This window comes from Amblyomma americanum, chromosome 8 (genome assembly GCF_052857255.1).
Source record: "Amblyomma americanum isolate KBUSLIRL-KWMA chromosome 8, ASM5285725v1, whole genome shotgun sequence".
In the NCBI taxonomy this organism is placed as follows: domain Eukaryota; kingdom Metazoa; phylum Arthropoda; class Arachnida; order Ixodida; family Ixodidae; genus Amblyomma; species Amblyomma americanum.
Window position 1 is genome coordinate 16,532,335 of NC_135504.1, and position 22,936 is coordinate 16,555,270.

Genomic DNA, 22,936 nt, shown 5'->3' on the forward strand with positions numbered 1-22,936 from the left:
ATGACGAGGGCCAGTTGTCTATCAACAAACCTATTATGTATATTCTGAATGGTAGCCGGAAAGAGGGGATAGCCTAGGCGCTGTCAAGATTTCTAAACGGAAGGCAAAATCGATCTCGGCTACTATTTATTTATACTGTCCGCCGTGAGGCCGTAAGAGAGTGAATACAAATGAATACCATTCAACGAGTCTTTCCAACCGCATGTACAAACTTCGTCCAGGCCTAATACATTCAACTCCAAACGAAAGATCATGATAACACAGTCATCCTGCTCTGCGGATACAGAACTCAAATACAACAAATTTGCATCAAAACTTCAAAAGTTGTTATTCTTGCTTGTGCTAGGCGGAGCATTTCGAACAAAGGAGTAAGTCGGGCTAGTTGGTACATTTTTTGCATGAAAACAGCGCAGCAGACGGGACCAAAAAAGGAAGACACACACACGGGAGCATTTCGATGTTTTTGGTTTCTATGTTTTGTGTGTCAAAGAAATGTGTCCTTTTTTCTAAACATTGAATGGAATTGAATTTAATTTATTTCAATTCAGGGCACCGTGGGCGGTGGCCTAACACTGATATTTTTGGCTATGACAAGTGCGCAGACTGGTGGTTAAGTAAGATTTAGTCTGACCTGATTTTCTGCTTTCCTGCGCGGATAGTTAGGGCAGACGACAGCGCCTACGACAGCGCCGACGACAGTGCGGACGACAGCCGAGATGACAGCGACTCCAGGGCGTAAGACAACACTTCTTTAATATGAAAAAATAATTGTTTGATGAAAGAACCACAACTAACGATATCTACATTTCACAGCGAGAAATACTCTGATTTCTGCATAAAATTCACAGACCGTACCCAGAATTTCTGGACAAAAGCCTTTTTGAGCGCGAACTCACTTGTGAACGAAATTTTTTCATAAAATGTAAGATTTCACTAAAACAATCAATGTATTTACAGGTCACCCAACGGCAGCCTTGAATTTTTTTTATATTAACGTTCTTGCCATCGTCAAAATCGTTCCCTATTGATTTTTATGGCAGTCTTAACTGTTCGATGAGACCGATGGAAACACTTTAAAGCAGAGATTTTGCTACATACCAAACGAATTGGCCATTACCCTCAATATTTCTATAAGAGTGTCTTATGATTTTTCAATTTTCAAAATTATTGCCCGAGAAAGCTGTACTTGAAAATGGGAATCAATACTCGCGTGTTTCCGGACTCTACGATAAGCACGTAATTAAGAAGCCCAGAAAATCTGGGCAAACACTTATAGTTAGCACGGCTTCCATCATTTGCCGCGAGGCGGTGACCACTGCATATCCCGGCGCGAATTTTGAATTTTTCCTTGATCTCTTTCCTTTTGTATGGCCGTCGGAAATAGTTGGTAGGAGGAATCTCTAACTTTTTTTGAAAATTAGCTGTTTGAAATATGTCCTTTGAGTTACGCGGTGGCCGACACATGGCGCCAGCTGCTGAATGTCGAGAAAACCTGGGCATATATAGAAAGCCGATGCAATCAAAAGTCGAATAACAAGCGAATTAAATTGGGCTAAGAGGGCGTTTTTAGTTCCTTCACCGTTGCCCTAGCGCCGCCGCCATTTTTGGAAAAACTTTCGCTCTGAGAAAATCCGTTTTAAAAATGGCTTTAGACAACTCTTGGAGAGTACACAGAGACGGCATTGACTGTCAGCTGGGATATTCGCACGGGATGGATGAATCAGTGATAACAAGAATGAATAGGGATGCCAGCACCCAAGGCATTTACGATTAAAGATATTTGTAGTTGTTCACACGTGTGCCCATGCACCACGAGTTTACCCTATGAGATAAAGGAGATGCGACGGTGACATTACTCCTTTAAAGTAGGAATTTGTTTTTAAGATCAGTTTACCACACCCGCCCGCCTTTTTTAATGTCTGGTATTTCCGGACTGACAGCGGCATTCTTTTTTTTCCAAGCCTTTGTTTTCCTGATCCAGTTGATACTAATTTAGTTTGAAAATGTAACCTCCTGCACTCATTCTGAACTGTTAAATGAGGTTCTAAGACTCCATTTGCCAAAAGTAACCGTGCAATAGGTTTTTTCCGCTAAATATTATCACGGAGTGTTTACGGCAGCGCTGAAGACCGAAAGACGTCAGAACGTGAGGTCAAGGGTGCACCTCACTTTACACATATTCAGATCTTAAAGGCTCCCAAAAAATTCTTCGCTACGTGGATACGAAACAAACCACCGTTGCCCGGTTACTTTTGGCAAAGCCTGTACACTGTCAGTTCATTAAAATATACGAGTTCTAGATCATGTATGAAAATGTTGGTATGACCTAAATTCTTCTTTTTACACTGGTTTTCATGCGCACAGGACATATGAAGAAGGGGATGAAGATTCAAGGGACGGTAAGAACCTAGTGAATGATATGCGCGAAGCTGCAGTGGATTTCGCGCGTATCTTGGATCATCACAAGATATAAAAGGACGCGTAAATAATTCGAAACATTCTTTATTAGGGAAGCCTTGTTATCTTAGCGAGTCCCTTCTCAGCAGTTATTTTTGTTGTTAGGTTAGAGGTGGCATGGTACTAAATCACGAGAATAAACACGTAGAGATGTCCAGCTAGGGTTGCCATAAGTTGTGCCTTCGTGGCTTTTCCACTTGTTTACGCTTTGATTTCATGTTGCGCAAAATGATTGGTGTATTTCTTCTCAAAAATTTACTCACAAATCACTAGACAATAAAAAATTGACTAGTGAACTCTCCGCAATGAACTATTCTGTTTTCTTCAAGGCATAGTTTCGAAGTCCATTAGAAAAAATTCAGGGGAACTTTGTTGACCTAAAGTGCGGTGAGGCGAAAGCCTTTTGCGCGGTGTAGATGCTTGTGTCACTGATGTATGGTTAAGATGTTGAATAAGTACACAATTGTTTGTGAATATTAAATGCTGGAGACACTGGATGGCGATTGGGCGGCATCCGTCTGATTCGATGCTTTTCCGCAAACACTCTCCAGCGTCCTTACGCTAGGCAAGAGTTATTGAGGGACTATAAAAAGAATGAAAAATAAAGTGCCCCTGCCCGCACCGCCTAAGACACAACTGGCTGTCTTACGCTAGACGAAGTTATTGTGACAAAATAAAGACCAAATAGACAAAATAAAGTGTCCTTGCCCGTTGCTATAAGTATAACTGTCTCATAAGAAAAACTACTTATGCGTTCGCAAGCAGTAGAGCAGTCGGTAGCACGCTCGGCTGCGTAAAAGAATGGGGGTTCGAATTCTGCCGTGCAGAAGGTTTTCTTTTCTTATCGAGTTAATTTAGTCATCGGTAAGCCATGACTTGAGACCGGACATGATCTGAGACCGGACAACGTCATGGGCGCCATTATAAGCAATTAAAGGCTTTCGCCTTAATATGAATAATGAGAGCGCTCTACGTTCACTGAAAGCACACTCACAGGGGTGAGTGGTCACCGGCATAATATTTGATTGATTTTATTGATTTGATTGATTTTGTTTGTATACATAGTTGAAACAAACTGATACCAATTTTCAACATAGGGAACGATTAGTTCAATTGCTTTAATATAAAAAAAACTACGATTTTTTATGCAAGGGTAGAGAAAAACGAATTAATTATTTAAAACGGGTGCACTCAAGGACAGCATGAAGCAGAACAATATAAGGAAAGAAGCATATAAGATCAGATTGCCGCAAATATTTATTATGGCACTCAGCTTAGCTACATTATTACTTTGTGAATGTTTTTATTTTATAAATTTAAATTCTGGCGTAATAGAAGTTTGAGACATGCGGCGCGCTTCGTTTTCAGTGATTTATTTATCAGTAAACAAAGGTTCCTTGTCTGCATGTAAATGCAGTCATCCTAGAGACAACCAGCGTCCCACCAGCTGGCTGTCACGTACAATACTGAGAACTGTGTTGTTTACTCTGAGTGGTTAGGCTCATCAAAGTTCAACTTTTTTTTTTCGTTCTACACAGAGGAAGAAGCAGAAGATGCATCGTAAGTTCATCTTATGAGCTATCGCGTCATATCAAGGTACAAGTAGAGAAAGCACATGCCGATTTTTCGGCAGCTAGTAATTGCAAATGTATATTGAACTAATGCTCACTTCCATTACAAATGCACCAAAAGTGCAGAAAATATTCATGGATTGGTGGAATTGGCCCGGCAACTTTTTGCGTCCCGCCTCCGATTGTGTAATGAAAATTTTATAAATAGCATTGAGAACGCATGGAAGACATATGCTGAGTATGTTTCTTTTGTGATGTGACGAGTTAATTCGTTTGCGTTTTTTATTATGATTTGCACAATGACAGCAATGGTCATATTAAACGAACGTCTGGTTTAGTGAAGAAAGCATTTGCTAGACGGTGTTAAATCTTTGCAGATGAATAAAAAAAGTATTCGGAGAACACGAAATTAAAATCACGCTGCGAATTCATCGCACTCCGTTGCGTCGTTTATACACAACCTCGCATGAGCAAAGCTTGAAAAAATAATCAATTTTGGGCAGACAATTGAAATTTGTGAGAAATATTTACGCATATTTGTGGTTTATAAGATTTTGTTACCACAATTATTTGGGGAATACTTTAGTGACTTTTCCAAACTGCAACGCTCAGATATTTTGCTTGAGGATGCAATTGCGAATTTATGTTTAATTGAATAACTGTACAAAGTGCTGAATTAGGTAAGTTGGAGTGGGTGCATGTTTGGAAAATTCGGCGCGAAAAAAATATGAAAAGGAAGAAGAAATCCAGCGCTCGTCTCTGTGATCATGCTGTTGGTTTTCCGTCTTTTTTTTTTCGCGCTGAATTTTCTAAACTTGATTATTTGTACCTTAGAGGGAACGTGACCAAGCCTTGATACGAATGGCAGAAAAGAATGTTGCTTGAAGAAAAACAAAACAAAATGGGTTTTTCATGCCGAGGTATATTTAATGAATAAATGGCTACGATTCATAGTGTGTTCACTAAAAAAATCATTGCAAACATTACTAAGGCAATTTGAACGCGTCTAACTCTTGCCCTCATAATAAGCTAAACAGGCAGAATGAATTCAAGCATGCAAGCAAAGCACAACTCTTCATATCTTGTGTTGCTACAACTCTTGTTGTAGTGACTGGGTTCTCAATCCCTCACATGCGAATTGCTTTAAATTTGAGGAATCAGTGAAAAATATGTTATAATTTGACGACATAATCGCACTCTATGCTATGAAAGCCATCTTTATTCATGACTGTCATCCGGTATTTCGCCGCCTGCCTTTGTTAGATTGGACTCCGCTGATGACAGCAGGGCGGACTCCTCAGCAGATGAAGGTGAGCGTTTAAATCAACTTGATTTCTCTTTTGTTTAAGCCAACAATAATGTCAGCAGGAATAGTAGTCCGCAGAAAAGCAAGAAAAATAATATTCTTACAACTCTGTGCATTCTGTAAAGACCGGGTTAATTGGAGAAATATGGGAGAGGCATTTGCCCTGCAGTGGGCGTAGTCAGGCTGATGACGGTAATGTTGCAGCGTTAGAAGAATGGTATCATTGCCCAAACAAGAATAGAGCGAGGGAGCAGTGTGGCATGGAAAGAAGCATCCCTAAGCACATGAAGGATACACTGAAGATAACACAAAACGAGAGATAACTTCTTGTTTGCTTGACTAGAAAGCAGAAGTTTTACATGCGGCCATGGTAGTTCGCTCAAACACGAAAATATCCGCCAACAAACGTCGATGTGACGTATTCTTCTTTCACAAAAAAAAAGCCTTACTGCGCAATGTTTCAACTGCATGCAGTGCCAGACCAAGAATAGGTGCTGCTTGTAATAGCTGCGTGAATAGAAATATCAGTATTTATTACCAAATGCGGACTCAGGGAATGACATATGGCCCCTACGAAATAAATTGTTCATATACTTGTCTCCACTTTCGAGGCTTTTCTAGGATTTTCTGGACACGTTTTATCTGGAAAGTCCAATTTTAGTGCCTTCCATCGGTATAAAAAAAAAGAACTAAGTAGCCGAATCGATCTTTCGATAAATTTGTCTCTGAGAAGTATAACTTCAAGCGATCACAAACACTTAGTCACAAGGTGGCTCTATATCAAGTACGTAGCCGCTAGTAGCCCTTTAGTTTGAGTGATCTGGTGACTAGGTCGATGTGACGTGTGCTCCAAACCACGTCCTGCACGATATACATGAAAATCGGTGCACTGCGTTTAAGAGCTATCCAGTATTCAAAAGCAAATGAAGTTAAAGTTGTAACTTGTCATCGCCTAGCGTTGGATACAATATGCTCCGATTCTCGTGTTTAACGTACACTTACTGGTGATACATACCAAGCAAAGTGAACAAGGGAGGGAGAGCCTCAGGCTGCTTAGCCAAGATTCTAAACAGGTCGTTGGATAATCGACCTGAGGTTCCACTCTCCCTTAGTTATTTTCTGTTGCCAGCAATCCCGTCTTCCTGTCCTCTCTCTACCAATGACTGAGGGCACATTGCTTGCATGAATATTGAGGCGGGAACATACCGAAACGAAGACGCTAAGAGGATGGAGATGGGCAGACAGCCTTAAAATTAATTAGCGAGATATTCAATTAAAAAAACGACCTATAGGTATTAAGCAGTGAAAATCAACATGACTTCTGGTTTCCCACACAACAATAAATTTGAACTCTTGTGTAAACTGTTCTTGGACCAGCTGGTACAATGATGCAATGATGGCTTATAATACACCTCAGCAAGCATGGCAAGTTGGCCAAGTGATCTTGATTTCGTTTTCGTGAATTTTCAGTCAATAAGTGTGCATCAGATATCGAAACTTACCGTTCACACAAATCCACTTTAGTCGAGGCAGATAAAAGATGATCTCAGCATTTTTGCACTAGAGTTCGCACTGTGATGCGTGCAGCAGCTTGAATCTTTCTTTTGTTCGTTTTTCTTTCATTTGCCCATTATCTTTCAGTGTCTAGGGTTCGGAAACATGAGCATTGCAAAACTGATACCGGTCGCGTTATAAACCTGGCACGTTTCTACAAGGGCGGGCTTTCAAAAGCAGGAAAAAAACCAATAAATAGATTATGATACTTAAATCGAACTTTAATAAAATTTCTCTGTGATTTTTCGTCGAGAGGCTAGGAGAGGACCGATCATACTAGTTGGTCTTGGTTTGTAACAAATGTTTGGTCACGTTTTGGCAACGATTAAGGTGCTCAAGATGGCTACGACGACCAAGATACCACGTCAGCCACGGCTACTGTGCTTAAAAAGATGAATCTCGGTTGAGGTCATAAATTTGGAACCGTTTCATAATAGGTATACGCGAACTTGCCTTCTATGACTGCATCATATTTGTAGGCCTCGAAGCTGGTGGAAGCACGTGCATGTGCGTTGGCACAGTGGCTTCAGCGTTCGACTACTGAGCTGCATGACGCGTTTTCGATTTCCAGCCTTGACTGCGGCGTTTCCGTGGGCGCAAAATAGAAAAGTCGCCCGCATGCTGTGCAGTGTGACAGTGTCGGAGCCCGTTGAAGAACCCCAGGTCACCAGCCTGACCCCGCCCACTGCAGGGCAAAGACCTCTCCCATATCTCTAATACTCTCAAACTCATATATCTAATACTCTCAAACTTCTTAATCTCATCCCCCTGCATAACTTTTTGCCGCCTTCTGCTACGCACGCCTTTTCTTTCTATCCAATCCGTTACCCTTAACGACCATTGGTTATCTTGCCTTCGCATTACATGCACTGCAGAAGCCCATTTATTCCTCTTGATGTCGGCTAGGATGTCATTATTGCACATTTGTTCCCTGACCCACCCAGCTCTCCTACCTTCTCTTAGCATTACAACAATCATTTTACTTTGCATAGTTCGTTGCATTGTACTCAATTTAGGTTGAACCCTTTTCGTTAGCTTCCACGTTCCTGCCCCAGAGGTGAGTACCGGTAGGATACAGATGTTATAGATTTTTCTCCTGAGCGATATTGGTGAAGTGCTATTCATGATCATAGAGACCCATCCAAATGCGCTCCACCCCATTCTTATTCTAGTTCAGGAATGTTTGCACTAGGGCTTGCCGGCAGAAATGGAAATAAATGAGTGGAAATTTTTGACGCCTCTGTGGTATGAGACGGCCGAAAAAGAAGCTCCGCTATTTGCACGGTTGCTGGTTTTCTATCACACTCGGGGCGCTCGAAGGGAAAATTTCAGTTTTTTTTCTTGCTGGATACAATTTGGCCGGAAAATTTTGCCTTCACGTTCTGATTCAGTTTCGGCATCAGCTTTGCCGCGGTTTGGTAACGATGTTCGCCTGATTTTGCCGAGGAGCCTTTCTTGCGTCAAGCTGATAGTATCCTCAGTTGAAAGCAAATAGGCCTCTTTAAGGGTGGGTCAGTAAAAATTAAAAAAAAAATTGGCGGGTCATCATACAATGCGCTGCGAGAAATTTGCGTCAGCAGAATGTGAACCGTCTCGCCTACTTTTGCGCTTGTGCTTCACGTTTTATACGCTCTGCTTGCAATTCGGCTGCTGGCAGCACTGTGTCCTGACGTCTTCGCTAGTCGAGGGACCTTTAGCATAAATATTAATAATAATAATAATAATAATAATAATAATAATAATAATAATAATAATAATAATAATAATAATAATAATAATAATAATAATAATAATAATAATAATATTAATAATAATAATAATAATAATAATAATAAGAAGAAGAAGAAGAAGAAGAAGAAGAAGAAGAAGGAGAAGAAGAATTGGTTTTGGGGGAAGGAAATGGTGCAGTATCTGTCTTATAAAGAGTTCGACGCCTTAACCGCGCCGTAAGGGAAGGGATAGAGGAGGGAGTGAAAGAAGAAAGGAAGAAAGCACTGCCGTAGGGGAGGGCTCCATAATAACTTCGACCACCTGGGGCTCTTTAATGTGCGCTGACATCGCACAGTACTTAGCATAAACCGCAAACGCAAGTTCTAACACGGCTGAGCGTAGCGTCGACGTCGATGACCGTGACGTTGATGACGTCATCCAACGCTGCAATGGCTCCTCCTTCCACGCCTCCTCTTCTTACTCCCCAAGCGCATGTCCTGCGCGAGTGCTAGTTGTATTTCATTCCAGTAGGGGCGCTGGGGCGGTGGCTTCACACGGACGTCTAACCACCGCGCCTTTGGAGAAATGTGCCCATAAAGCTGTGGCATTAAAAGAAAGTAATAAATTACGAAAGTCCTGAAAGCGAACACGCATCAATGTATTTCTGTGTATCATGTTGGAAAGTTTAAAGGAGTGCCTATTAGATGAAACGGGCTCGGTCTGCAACGTATGGCCGGTGATGCACTTCGCATGAATAGGCACGATGATCGGACGGTGATGAGACCATGTCTTCAAGAGCTGCTGTGCTTTTAAAGTCATAAATTTGGAACCGGTCTTTAAAAGAAAACACCTGGAATACCTGCGCACACTTTTGTTTTCTTTTTGCACTGTGTTTCCTGTTCACAAAGCTCGTGCCAGAATTCTTCTTTGCGTTCTCACTGTGTCGTGGTGCACATGCCGACAGGCCTCTGGTAGGAAGGTTTCCGGTAAAAAATACTTTTAGGCGATATGTGTAGAGTTACAAGCGTTAGATTCCGTGCAAATTTCTGGAATAAGTGACTCCATGTACATATACAAGTTTCCCGAAGCTATTGACACGACCGAGTCATTTAGCGACCAACTTGTACATGTGAGTTTTGCAAATACAGCGTTGCCAAAGGGGGAATGCGATTAGTATTTTTCAAACTGCTCAACAACTAGGGTATGAGATGCAGGTATGCAAGTCTTAAAATGCACCACTACTGCAAGTCCTACGATACTTGTGGCTACATGAGACAGGAAAATGCTGCCTCTAGCTCGCATTTTCCACAAGAAGTATTTCTGAGATTACGCGATATTGCACGCTTTCTTTTGCGACTATTTGGCGCTGGTGTGTCGCAGGTGGCAGAGACAGCCGTTTCGGCAATGACATTGGCCTGGAATAGATGGCGCATCGTTGTACGGTTCTCTCTGGCATTGCAGTACCTCATCTCGACGAATCATCAAAGTCATATTCCAGACACCATTTTTGTGTTGTTGTTTTCGTTTCTTCCATTTTCATTTACTGTCATTTTTCTTGCGCTATATGCTATACAAAATGCAAAGCAATGTTCGAGTTCATATCCTGACGAAGCTGCCGTGGTGGCGGCTAAGTGGTTATGGTGCTCGGCTGCTTACCTGAAAGACACTGTTTCGATACCGGCCGCTGCAGTCGCATTAAAATGGAGGCAAAATGCTAGAGGTACGTGTACTGTGTGATGAGAGTGCACGTTACAGAAACTTAGTTGGCCAAAATTATCCGTTGCATTGCACCCTTCCGCTACAGCGTCTATCATAGCCGCAGTCGAATTGGGGCTCTAACCTTATATAGAATGAATCATCATATAAGGACACTAGGGTGGGGTTTAAGAACAAGATACACGAAGGAAATGACACAACACTTTTGGAAAGTTAAAAATAAAATAATGCAGGTTAAAAATCAAACTACGCTATTTCGAAAATAGACATTATAAAAGCATGCATGTCAAAGTACACGCCAATAAACAAAGCTGACTCGAAAGAGTACAGCTGAACACATACAAAAGCGGAAACGATGCTCACAATAGTCAAATGAGATTCATAAAGTTCGTCTTCAGTGCTTTAGAAATATCATGAGACTCTTTGCACTCGGATCCTTTCTGTTCATTGCCCACAAAAAAAGTGGCATTTGTTTTACCGTGTCTAAAGTGTTAGTATTGAAGTCAGCGACCTCTCAACTTCATGCTGAACTGTGCGCATGAGCATTTCGTGATAAGTCTCCGAGGGAGAGGTATTTTTTTCCTGACAGCTAAGTGAAGTTCCTGCAAAAAAAAAAAAAACTTGCCTCAATAACACTGCGGCAGTATTGAGACGTATCTCGTTTCAGCACAGCAGTAATCAGCTGCTGTGGAATTTCGGTATATTACCATACGCCTACACCTCAATAAATTCCAAGTACAGCCAGTCCCGACACCGGTAACCTCGTGTAGTTAGTCAAATCTCTAAGCCAATTTCTCCGAACTTTGCAAAGCTGTGGTAGTTATTCCTCTTACAGCGGGTGTTTCTTCAAACTAGATTAGAATACATAGAACACTCGGAATATGAAGAGCGACAGAGCAGCGGAATTTCAGGGGAGGATAAGGATTATAGAATAGAAAAGGCGAGCTAACTGCCTCATTATGATAGGACTCGAGAGCTCTACCATGAGCCAAATTCCGTTTTACTCAGAGAGCACCAAGCTTGGGCATGGCAGCATAGGTATAGCATAGCATAGCAGCATAGGCAGGACCGCGACTTAATCCACGAAGCTGGTCAGCTTAACGAATGAAATCAAAATAGCCATTTACGTTACGATATAAGGCTTCCCATCGTGCACTTTTGTTATTGCAAGGCTGTAGTTTATTACACATCTAATAACGCACATCACGTTGTGCTGCGTCTTTTTCTTTTCTTGTCTTGCAGACAGACGAAAGTAGGCATTCCGGTCCGGGGTCCTGGTGAAAATAAAAGGACAAAATCAATAAACGAGTTTTTTTCTTACTGCCAGGTGCCGTTAAGTATGATTGGCTTCCAAGATGAAGTCCGTACTACGCGGCACTTGACAAAAGCTGCATACGAGGGAGCATAGATAGGATTTTTACACGCGTGGTGCCAAACACCACCAAGCACCAAATGAACACGTACCAGGTGGTGCTTGAGTACCATCGCGTGGGGCTTTTAATAGAAGACGTGAGGTACCTAATATGTTCGGTAGCTTCCAACACAAACCTGTTATACAGTTCGGAGAAAATGGCTTTGTGAGTTCTGACTATTTACGCAAGGCTACTTGCACATGAATTTGTCTTTTTTCCAGGAATGGCTTGAATGCGGTCTTTTGGCAAAAGCGAACTGATGTTATTATCGCGTGGTCGCCTAAACATGGAACACACACTGCAACGGTGTCCCAATGCAATTGAACGCAGTTGTCTGGAGTTGCTGGAAACTTTCATCACAATTCTCGCCACACACACTGAATACGTCTGATAAGTTAAGCATGGCCAGCTGTTGCAGGAAAATCGAATTATTCCGTCACTTATAGCACATTTCTCATGGTGGCTTCCTTCTTCCTTGAAGAGAAAGAGCGTCGAGTGTTTTTTTTTTGTTCAGAAAACATTTTAAAGTCAGTGCAAGAAAACAGAAGCTTACGTTCTAGTGAGCTCAACAAACCCTCGATCACAAGTAGCCGAAGCGCTTTCAGTGCACGAAATGCACTCCTCTAACGTCAACGGGGGTAAAGTCAGCTTTGAAAACGTTGGCACACCTTTATATGCCAGGAGAAGAAAAGGTATTAAGCGCCTAGCTAAAAGAGAAAACCAGCACTAGCAAAAGACTGCTTTCGGTCACACTATCCTACCGCCAGCTTTAACATGATAAGAACGCCGCTATGTTGTCAACGAATCGCAAGGCCCTCTTACAGAGCGGAAGAGAAAATAACTGCACTATTGGGAAAATGGTGAGCTGGGCTAGTCGGCATGGATTCATATTGAAGAAAATAGGGCATAAAATGAGACGAATAAAAGGAGCGACGCACTCAGCGCTGAACTCATTAGTGACCTCTATTGAGGGAAGTGCAAAGAAGGAAGGCATAGCTTAGCAACGACGCATGTCACAAGATACAGAATTAAGCAGGCGAAGCAAAGTACAGTGCATCGACATTCGCACGTTGCGGGCTAGGAATACGGATCAATAGATTACAGCAAGATGGCGTAATGATTACAAAGGAATCAGTAGAAAAACTAATATCTTTTGAATTGGGTGCAAGTGAAGGCTTGCTGTCGCAGAAAAGGCCAGCCATAGCAACATGAAACGCCTCGACAAGCTCACGCTCGCCCTTGGTGCAATCCTGTAATTGCACGGACGCGTTCTTACACCGGGGAGCACAGCCCTTACAAGAGGAGCAGGGAATTGCTATATGCATGCACTGGGCGTCAGGAAGCGGCAATTCATACTGCTTAAGGACCCTCTTTGAGCACCGACCCATTTACTGCATGTACAGTCTTTGTCAAAAGTATGCAGTCCAAGAGGTCTGCTTCTGAGCCCTGCACCGCAGCTTACCATGCACACTCAGGAACGCTACTCTCACGAAGGCAAGAGGAACTTAAGTCCTCGGCCCTCCCAAGCTTAGGACTGTCGAGCGCGCTTTAAAGCCCCACGACACGGCTTGGAAGCAAACCCCTTGGGCTGTATATTTTTGACAAATGCTGTACGTTTGCCACAAGACAATGAAACGAAAACCACAGACGTACGAACATACAGACCGCATGCATTGAGACGTTCCACTTAGAGGCAACTGACAGTAAAGAAAAGCCAACGTCATTCACTTTCTGTGAAATTTTCTCCCAGAAGTTTAGTAAAAGGCACTATATTAAAGTACGTTCTTTTCTAATCACTTTGTCCACAGCTGTCAACTATACTACACTTTTATAAGATAACTGTCTAAACTCTATGACCAAAGCTTCTCACAGCTACGCATTCAGGTGTAAACAAGTGCTGTTTCAAAGGACGCATTGAACGCGCTTCAAATACTAAATGCGCTTGCACTAAAAACACTGCTGTTAATATGCAGCGTCGCTGTATATATCCTTGAAGACCTCGTATGCACTCTGGAATTTACACTCGTTGCGATTAAACTACACCGCAAAAAATCGTGTCAGGCTCTAGGTATCACTCGTAATAACGCCAATGAAAAACTTTACCGCTTATTGGATGTTGCTTTTTTTTAAAGATGTTAAGCTACAGATCATGAAACATCAGCTGCTCGATTACCGTCATCAACGCAATGAGCTAACTCGACGTCGATTTAACCGTTCAACGAAAGCTTCCATTCGCATTTTCTCTGTATATATGCTACACAAGACACTTCCCATGAGGTCATTGTGCTTTCTGTAGTGTCGTGGATTTATCTTCATCGAATATATGGATATTTTGGCGCTAAAGCTAGCCGCGTCACATTCTTATAGAGGTCGTTTGTAAGGTAAAATGTTACTTCATTTCTTTCCCCTCCGTTTAATTGAACAGAAATTAACATCTTTCTTTTCTAAACGCTTCAAATACACAATTTCAAGCAGACGCTAAGTACGAAGATGAGGCTGAACAATGCGATGAAAAACCAAGTTCCCCAGACAACCCAGCGATTCCAAGCCGGGCAACCTAGAAAACAAGAAGCGAAAAAGTAATCACAAAGCAGCGAGATATTCCCAACGACGTTTCATATCTTTTTCAAGCTGCAATGAGTCTAGTAAAGGCTGCACTCTTCACAGCTTTTTGTCCGCTCCGTCGGCAGCGACAGCACAAGTGATGAAGTGTTTGTGGAGCGTCTAGCACACGATGCGCATGACTATACTTAAACTGGGGTTCGGCGACAAGGCATTCAGACCAATGCGCACGATTGCATTCACCTTCTCACTTTTCATCTAGAGACACATCACTGTCAAGATTTACTTAGAGAGGCTCTACGCTACGCAATCGCCGTGCTTCAAATTGCTCCTGGCTCGTCGGTCGAGCAAAGAGAACACATCAGTGATTTACGCACCTTCAGTACCTTGAAGCCAGCGCAAAAGCGCTCTTTCATTGAACGTTGACAAGCAATCAGAAAAACAGTCATTGATTCGGCTGAAAGGGTTTATTTTTTTTTCTGGGCCTTGCTTTTTGTTTCGGTCGTGTTATATAGAAAAATAAGCCCCGGTGTACTTCCAGACAACTCAGGTCTATTAACCAGACTCTGATGTGACAGTTTGAAAGCTTGGAATGGGTCGTAAAAAACAAAACTGCAGATGCAGAACTTTTTGGAACCATTTCCACCAGTGGAAGACATCCGATTCTTCTAGAACGAAAACAAATAGGGTTTATTCCGGGTGTCGGCACACAAGTTGTCGAAATATACGCCTTTTCTTTTCTCGAAAATTGAAATTGAAACGAAAGAAGACCAAAACGCCTTCTCCACGAAGTTGTAACGATTTCTCTTTTCATAGGAAAGCAGTTCTATTATATAAGTCTGCGTTTCGCTGATGCATTGCCAACCGCTACAAGACAAGGTTGGGGGATAAGCGATTGAAACATGAAGCTTTATAGGCACTGCCCCAGGGCTCTGTGAGCCTCTATGGGCCACCCACGAGGAGGAAAATTTAATCTGTAACCTCGATGCTCGTCTGATTTGACCTCTGAGACCGCAATGTGGGGATATGTGCTCCTGGCGTACGTTGTGACTTTATCTTGGGGTAAGAATACTTTGCCGTGAACTTTTCTGAATCTTAACTCGGGCTGCCTTTCTGTTAGAATAGGACAAATAAACGCACAAACGGACACTTTTACAGGAACAGCTGAGAATTGAGGTACCCGCGGTCTCTGGCAACAAGAACGCAGAATGAAATTTCATTTAGAAGTTTCTATCAATAGGAACGATGTAAAAAATCTTGATTTAAACGTAATAAACCATTCACTGCCTTCAATTAACAATTTAAAGTTTAAAAATAGAAACCGTGGTTCTCGCTGTCAATTTTGTACACACAAAAGTTTCGAAACATGACTGCATTTGTCGCACAAGTAGCTTAAATGATTTGAAGCCTGTGGTAACATTAGGATGTACTGTTTTCCTTGCGTCGCTACGCAATTTCGTTGTTTACTTTATCTTGTTAATGTACACATTAATAATTTGTCGCATGCATTCTTCGATGTCTCTGAGCAGGGCTGTATTTACTTGTGCCAGGAATCAACAAAAATTTGGTAATAGCAACTTCACTTATGATCCATATATGGTTCGATGATAACTTACTGCCTCTGACCATTGAACTATGGTAAAGAAGCGTCCCTGTATTGGGTGGTCACGAAGCTTTAGAACTGATTAGTATTTCTGCCCCATTGCAACTTAGAGTCTAGATATAAATATGCTAACACTGTAGTTTTATGACAGCTTTTCTACGCACTGAAAAAGCCAAAAAATGGACGATGCATGTTTGATTTGTATGGCAGCAGAATTTTGTTTGCCCGAACCTCTGTGTCAACCTCAGAGACTCAGCAGTGTATTGCGTCTTTGATTAAAGTAGCATTGAGTGGAAGATACGAGGTGTTCAGAAACACTCTGTCTTAGTTTGTTGCGTGTCACAAATACTGTAATTTGCTTACGCATCATCCATGCTCAAAGATGACGACAGGTCTGCAGCACCTTGAATGCTTACAGCACCGTTGACGTCATGACAACTATTCTCTTGCCTTTCAAGGCTTCTTTTCTGTTATTGCTCTAACACCATAAAGACTGTTTACTAAAACAAATGCCAACATTCACCGCATACTATCAGTCTGATGCTGCCATACACCACAACACAAAAAGCTGCAGAATAAACTAAATAGCGTGTGCGTAGAAATTGACTCTCTCGAGTTGATTCGAGTGCGGTTCTCTGGCCTAAATTCCAGATACAGTTATTCTTTTCATTATACTCGAAGCAGTAAAATATTGCAGCGTAATCTTTTCGTCTCTTTTTTCAGCGTTGCCGAATAGGTGTATGAAAATCAGGTGGTCGCGTAAAGTTTTGTTTCACAGTATAGCTACATTAACATAGGAGTTTACGTGAAAGCTAATCAGCCGAAAATTATTTTGGTGCAAATTTAATTATCCAAGAACAGATCGCTCACATGTACTTCGAAATGAACGCGTCGCTTAAAAAAAAATTCGTCGGATAATTTCGCGGTCTTATATTTTAATAACTTCTTGACACGAAACAGAAGCAATGCTCATTACCCCTACATTTTCACTCTATTTCAGCCGAGCCCTACACTGAAGAAATGTGAGTAACCGATCACCATATTTCACTTTCAAAATTTTCGACGTTATGAAAGTATAGGAATGTGCTGATTAACTATTTAAGGCGCTCCTTCTCAGTAAGAGTATTACGGAAGGAATTCCTCGTAAAATTCCTCCTGCTTCCCCTCTTCTCTTTCTCTTACTTTCGGAAGAGGAAGTGCTTCCGGAAGGATGAACATGCTAAATAATGTGACGATGCTCACCCAGTTCAAAGACAACAAAACACACTGTCATGCGTCATCTCATGGTATTTTTACCGGAGTTGCTCTATTCGACTGTTTTTGGAGCGCCGAATTGAAGCCTAGCCGTAATTACTGTGCAACGACAGTGCACATTAAAGAACCGCAGGCAGTTGAAATTATCCGGAGCCCTCCACTGCGTGTCCCTAATAGCCTGAGTCGGTTCGAAACGTTGAAGCCTGTAAATCCAACCAACCAATCAGAGCGACTTATTTCCGCGGGTTGCCACTCTGTGGCGCCATCTATTGTCAGTGCAGATAGTTATCGTTGGCGATTTGCAAGCATTTTCTTTCGCATCGCTTATTGTCTCCTTAAAAGCCAGAAGGCAAATTACATCAGGGGGGACGCACTATTTTGCAAAGGCCAACTGCGGCAAAAACACTCATCAAAATATAAAGCTGCAAAAAAGTACAAAACCTAAGAGGCACGACAATTGTAGTAATCATATAAGAAATCCACAAAGGTTGCGACAGCGCTATAGAATAAAAAAAAGTAAACTTAGTGCAGGCTACGCAGAAGTGGTCGAACTTTGTAAAAGATAATTTTTTTCTCGTGCAATGTTTTATGATCTATGCATGAAGCGATGTAGCGAATTTCTTAGTGCTATCTTGTTAGGAAAGGTTGAATTGCTGTAAGCAGACATGTGGCCGCTTATGCGTGCTACTGGGTTACCGTGGTACAGGCGGGTGGATGTTCTTAGTGAGGTGGTTAACAAAGGCTGTAATGAGAGACGAGGAGACTGTTCAAGAGCGGTGACACAGGTTTCTCGCGAGGAACACTTAGTGATGAACAGAGCTGAACAGTTCTGTATTGATGCCATTTCGATGGTCAGATATGATTGCCATAGGCGCCAGATAGATGATGCACACTCAAAGTTTGGCCGTACAAATGGTTCGTACCTTAGCTTCTTCATGTCAAGAGATGCAGGTTTAAGATAAAGTCCCAGGTATACAAGTGAGCGGGAAGCGTCGACGCAGATAGTTTCAATACGGGTAACCCATGAAAGTGATGGTGTCAGATGCACGCCCAGATATCTTAATCGCTACAGTATCATTACACATACCAGTACACATACCCAGCCTGGAATTTGGAAGCGTTTTTATATACCTGTTAACGGCAACACGAACATGGCTGGAACAAGGCTGGAACCGACAGCACGATGTCGGTCGCATAGCTTTCGCTTGCCACAGTCGGGTTGCCATAGAGGCAAATTCAAGGGAACTTTGGATGCTCCTACTTTTAATACCGAGAGGCCCACAGCAAAATATCTTTGGAGGATGCCTCCGCCTCCTGCCCGACGCCCGTTGGTTGCGCCGGTTGTTCCGATGCCTTCACTTCATGGCCATCAAGACGCAATAGTGATCCCTTGTTAAGCTGCTTACCCTCAAGCATCGGTTCATTAAGCTCATTAAGAAGGGGGAAGAGGGAATAGTTTATTAATAAGAAGGAACCGAGCGTAATAACAGAGGAGCAGTGCAGGCCTCTGCGAGAGAGACGTAGATCACCCATTGGTGTGAACTGATGCCGGACAAATGTCACAAGAAATGCTAAACGCCAACAAGCAGGCGATCGCCTGAGAAATGTTTTTCCGATAACAGCCGCAGCAGTGCACTCCTTTTTGGAAGCCTGTGCAGGAACACTTCGCACCGTTGTGTACAGCCGACGCTTTGACCCAGCCTCCGAAGTGCAAGCCTCATTGTGCCCAACCTGTGCGGAACTAGAAACCTCAACACCTGGTGCTCCATTGCGATTAATTTTCCCCAGCGCATACAGAGGGCGCCACCTACCAGGGAGCGCTTTTAACGAAGAAGATGACACATGTGCTTTAGAATTTAACGAAGAAGATGACACACGTGCTGTGTGTGGTAAATCTGTAGAAAAAATAGAACACCTCATACTAAAATGCGATGGTATCCATCCCGATGTCGGTGCAGGCATTGTAACTCTTTCTGAGGCCTTAGGGTTTAGAGGTAACAATAGTCATGTAAATAAATCTGCGGTGGAAATTAGCAAAAAGCGATTGGAGGATTCATGGGACAAAAGCAGAGAGGTGACATAAGTTTTAAAGTGTAGGAAGACATTTTTTGTTTCAAAGGAAATGGCGAATTGTATTAACAACTTACAGCAGAGTAAACAAAAATAAAAGAAAAACTGAGCATAGTAGCACCAACCACTGCCCCGTTTCATAGGGGATGTTCCTACCATCCATCCATCCATCCATCCATCCATCCATCCATCCATCCATCCATCCATCCATCCATCCATCCATCCATCCATCCATCCATCCATCCATCCATCCATCCATCCATCCATCCATCCATCCATCCATCCATCCATCCATCCGTCCGTCCGTCCGTCCGTCCGTCCGTCCGTCCGTCCGTCCGTCCGTCCGTCCGTCCGTCCGTCCGTCCATCCATCCATCCATCCATCCATCCATCCATCCATCCATCCATCCATCCATCCATCCATCCATCCATCCATCCATCCATCCATCCATCCATCCATCCATCCATCCATCCATCCATCCAGCTTGGCTTTGAGCGAAGCCGAAGCCGTATCCATAACGAAAGCTCGTCTTCGGCAATGGAAGGCAACGACAACGCGACAGAAGCCTGTCCTGCCTCGAGATGGTTGAGACACCTGTTTTCCCTACTTTTTGTTTGAACTAATGCAAAAGTGAGGCTAGGACACACCAAGTGTAAGCGCCGGTTCAAGAGGGAAGAGCCATATCGTCATCATCATCGTCATCTCCAGCGTTGCGCAATCCACGCTCAACCAACGTTTGCTCAACTAAAACTATCGTTGCCAAAACGGGCGGGAATGCGTTATAACTTGCGCGTATTGCGCGCGCAAAGGTTTTGCGGACGTACAACTAAAATTGTCTAGCACCGCCAAGACTTATGTGGACTGCGCAGCGGGCATTCTTTATAAAGTACTGCTGCTCTACAGCGGGTCTTCAGTGGGGCAAACCGGATGACGCCCGAGTATGTCATCCAGAGAGCACGAATTGTTGATCGAGCACTTGGCTTGCTTCCAACCGGTTGCAGGGCCAACTGGGTTATGTGAACCAATTGAAAACCATCTCGAAAGTGATGCCTGCAAGCTGTACATTTAGTAAATATGTCTCGCTCTCCTTCGAGTAAAAATTATTTAAATCCGCAACTTCCAGCACGCCCTTATGCTTACACACATATGTTAGCTCTCAAAGGAACCAATATATTTAAAAGAGGCAAAAATTCAGGAGGCACTTTGTTGACCTAAAGTGCGGTGAGGCGAAAGCCTTCAGCGCGGTGTTGCTGCTTGTGACACTGATGTGTGGTTAAGATGTTGAGTACACAACTGATTGTGAATCTTAAATGCTGGAGACACTGGAGGGCGTCTGGGAGGCATCCGTCTGATTCCATGCCTTTCTGCAAACACTCTCCAGCCCCCTAGACAGGGAGAACTACATATGCGTTGGCAGGAAGTAGCGTAGTCGTTAGCATGCTGGCCTGCCGAACGGAAGGGTTGTGGTACGAATCCCATCGTCCACGAAGATTTTCTTCTTATCAAGTTGCTAAAGAGCGTGACATCGGACGGACAGGCTGGTATCTGCGAGTATGAGCCATTAAAGGACTTCGCCTTAGAATTACCGTGGCTCTGGTGATTGTTGGAGCCTCACACGTGGTGTTGGTTTCAAGGAGGTGAAATTTTCGGGAAGGTGCCACGCTTTGAAGTGCTACTCGTATTTGGTGCTTTCCGTATGCATTTGCATTGCCTTAATTATTGTTCGTGGAAGTTGTTTGGAAGTAGCCCGCGTTCTCTCCAGTCCTTTTGTCTCCATGCCGTGCCGTAAACCGCTTAATGAGTATGGACCAACCATCCTAACAATGTGTATCTAACGCTAGCACCCTTTACAAGACCGGAGAATACATCATTCGATTAAGCCTACACAAAAACTGAAAGGAGAAAAAAACTATGAAACAAGACAGGCGCACAGGAAAGACATACAACACTCCTAGAGACCACTATAACGCGAAACGACACCACTGCAGGGAAACACACACCAGGGCACCAGGGCATTGGTTTGTCTCTATAGTCGGATACAACTTAAGTCTGCAGTGAAGCTCCGCCCACATTCAGGACCGCCGCACGGAATTCCTTCCCAACAAAAAAGTAGTCCATTGTTAGCACTTCTCTCGTCGCCTAAGACAGATGCTCATCACGAGAAAAAAGTTATAAGCTCTAGATGTTTGATACCTGGCTCGTTTAATAAAGTCAAACATTAAAAAGCCGATTTCGTTTAATTTTGTGACTGGCTAGAGGTGTGATACAGCACGCCGCGGACCGTGGCCAAGTGTTAACAACTGCTGTTTTTTAAGTTGTATCTTACTACAGTCTGTCGTTCTTTTTGCGCTGTTTTCTTTCCTTCCATTTTCAACAATGCCCAACTTACTAGCTTATTCAGTAGCTTCCGGTACTTAGGCAACTGGAAAGTGATTTACTTGTGGCTTTATGTTTTGCAGTTTTGCAGGCGATGATGAAGGTGCCTTTATAGCAAAGGGAGGGCAGAAGCCGCAGCAGCAGCAACAGCAGCATCAACACCAGCAACACCACAAGCGACCATCCGCCAGAAGAAGGCATCACAGGGGGCAGCAACAACCGCAGGTTCCTCAGCGACCAGACGGGGGCCAAAAGGGCCAGAAAGGCCAAGTTGTTCCTGTGCAGGGTGACCCTACGGGTGCCGCCAGGGCTGTGCACCATGGCCAGCACAAGAAGAGGGACTGCAAAGGGCAGAAAGTCTGCCCGCCTAAACCGAAACCCATCACACCTCAACCCAAACCCCAAACTATGCAGCCATCCATAAAAGGTGGACAGCAGCAGCAGCAGCAACAAGAGCTGTACTACAAAGGTGGAGCCAAGGGTGGCCAGAAGGGTCAGCACGGTTGGAAAGGTGGAGAGGAGGACGAGTATGTAGACCCGGTCTTCGACGGTGAGCAGGTCTTGCCTCTAAGCACGAGCAGAACGAATAGGAAGAACCGCAGATTGTACCGATTATTTTCTTCCGTCAGCGTCTTTTCCTCCTCTTCGATTGTTAAGGGCCGCCTTTGATACCGGAGTCGACGACGGACATTGCTTTCTTGTATTGAACCAATACGCCAGAGGCGTTGGTTACCATGTATTTATTACAAATAATGAATCAAATGCAAAAAATGTAATTACTAAATTACAACAGAGTAAATCAAAAGTATGATTGGTTCAGCATTTTGGAAGCTTGATTGCTGCTTGAAATCACTAATACTTATTGCATCATTCTTTCAAAGCAGTTAAGAAAACGATAATTAGAAAGAACAGTTTCTGAAAGAAGATATCAGCGACAGTTAGTATCAGTACTGCGAAATGCAGCTTCGCGGCTGCAAGGAAGTACATCTGAGAATAACATTGCCCGAGTGTCGCGGTGTTCTTAATTTTACCCACGTTTCATTGGTTGTGTACACTTAGGAATGTAATCTTTAAGCTGGCTTCTAGACCACTTTTCGCGCCCCCCGAGAAGCTGTGAGTTGTTGCAGGGGCCATTTCATGTTCTCTGCATAACTTCTCATGCATTTACAAGGTGAAAAAGATAATACACTACTTTCTCAGTCGCCCTTCAAGTGCGCCTCTGAACATGACTTATTTTATTTGTTTCCAGGACAAGAAAGAAAGTAACGACGCCAAATATTCACAAGGCAACGTTTATGAGTCATGTTGGGCAAATAAATCTCTCCGGCGTTATGACTCAGAGAAA

The 22,936-nt window shown here is 43.1% G+C and overlaps 1 protein-coding gene across 1 annotated transcript; it reads left to right on the forward strand.

Annotated features, from left to right (window-relative positions):
• LOC144102173 (uncharacterized) lies at window positions 1–22,936 on the forward strand. The gene is made up of 8 exons (XM_077635487.1): window positions 1–9; window positions 626–735; window positions 2,365–2,399; window positions 3,996–4,017; window positions 5,292–5,338; window positions 16,892–16,913; window positions 21,675–22,141; window positions 22,841–22,936. Exons 1-8 carry the CDS (start codon window positions 1–3, stop codon window positions 22,855–22,857), a joined length of 729 nt encoding a protein of 242 aa, XP_077491613.1. The 3' UTR covers window positions 22,858–22,936.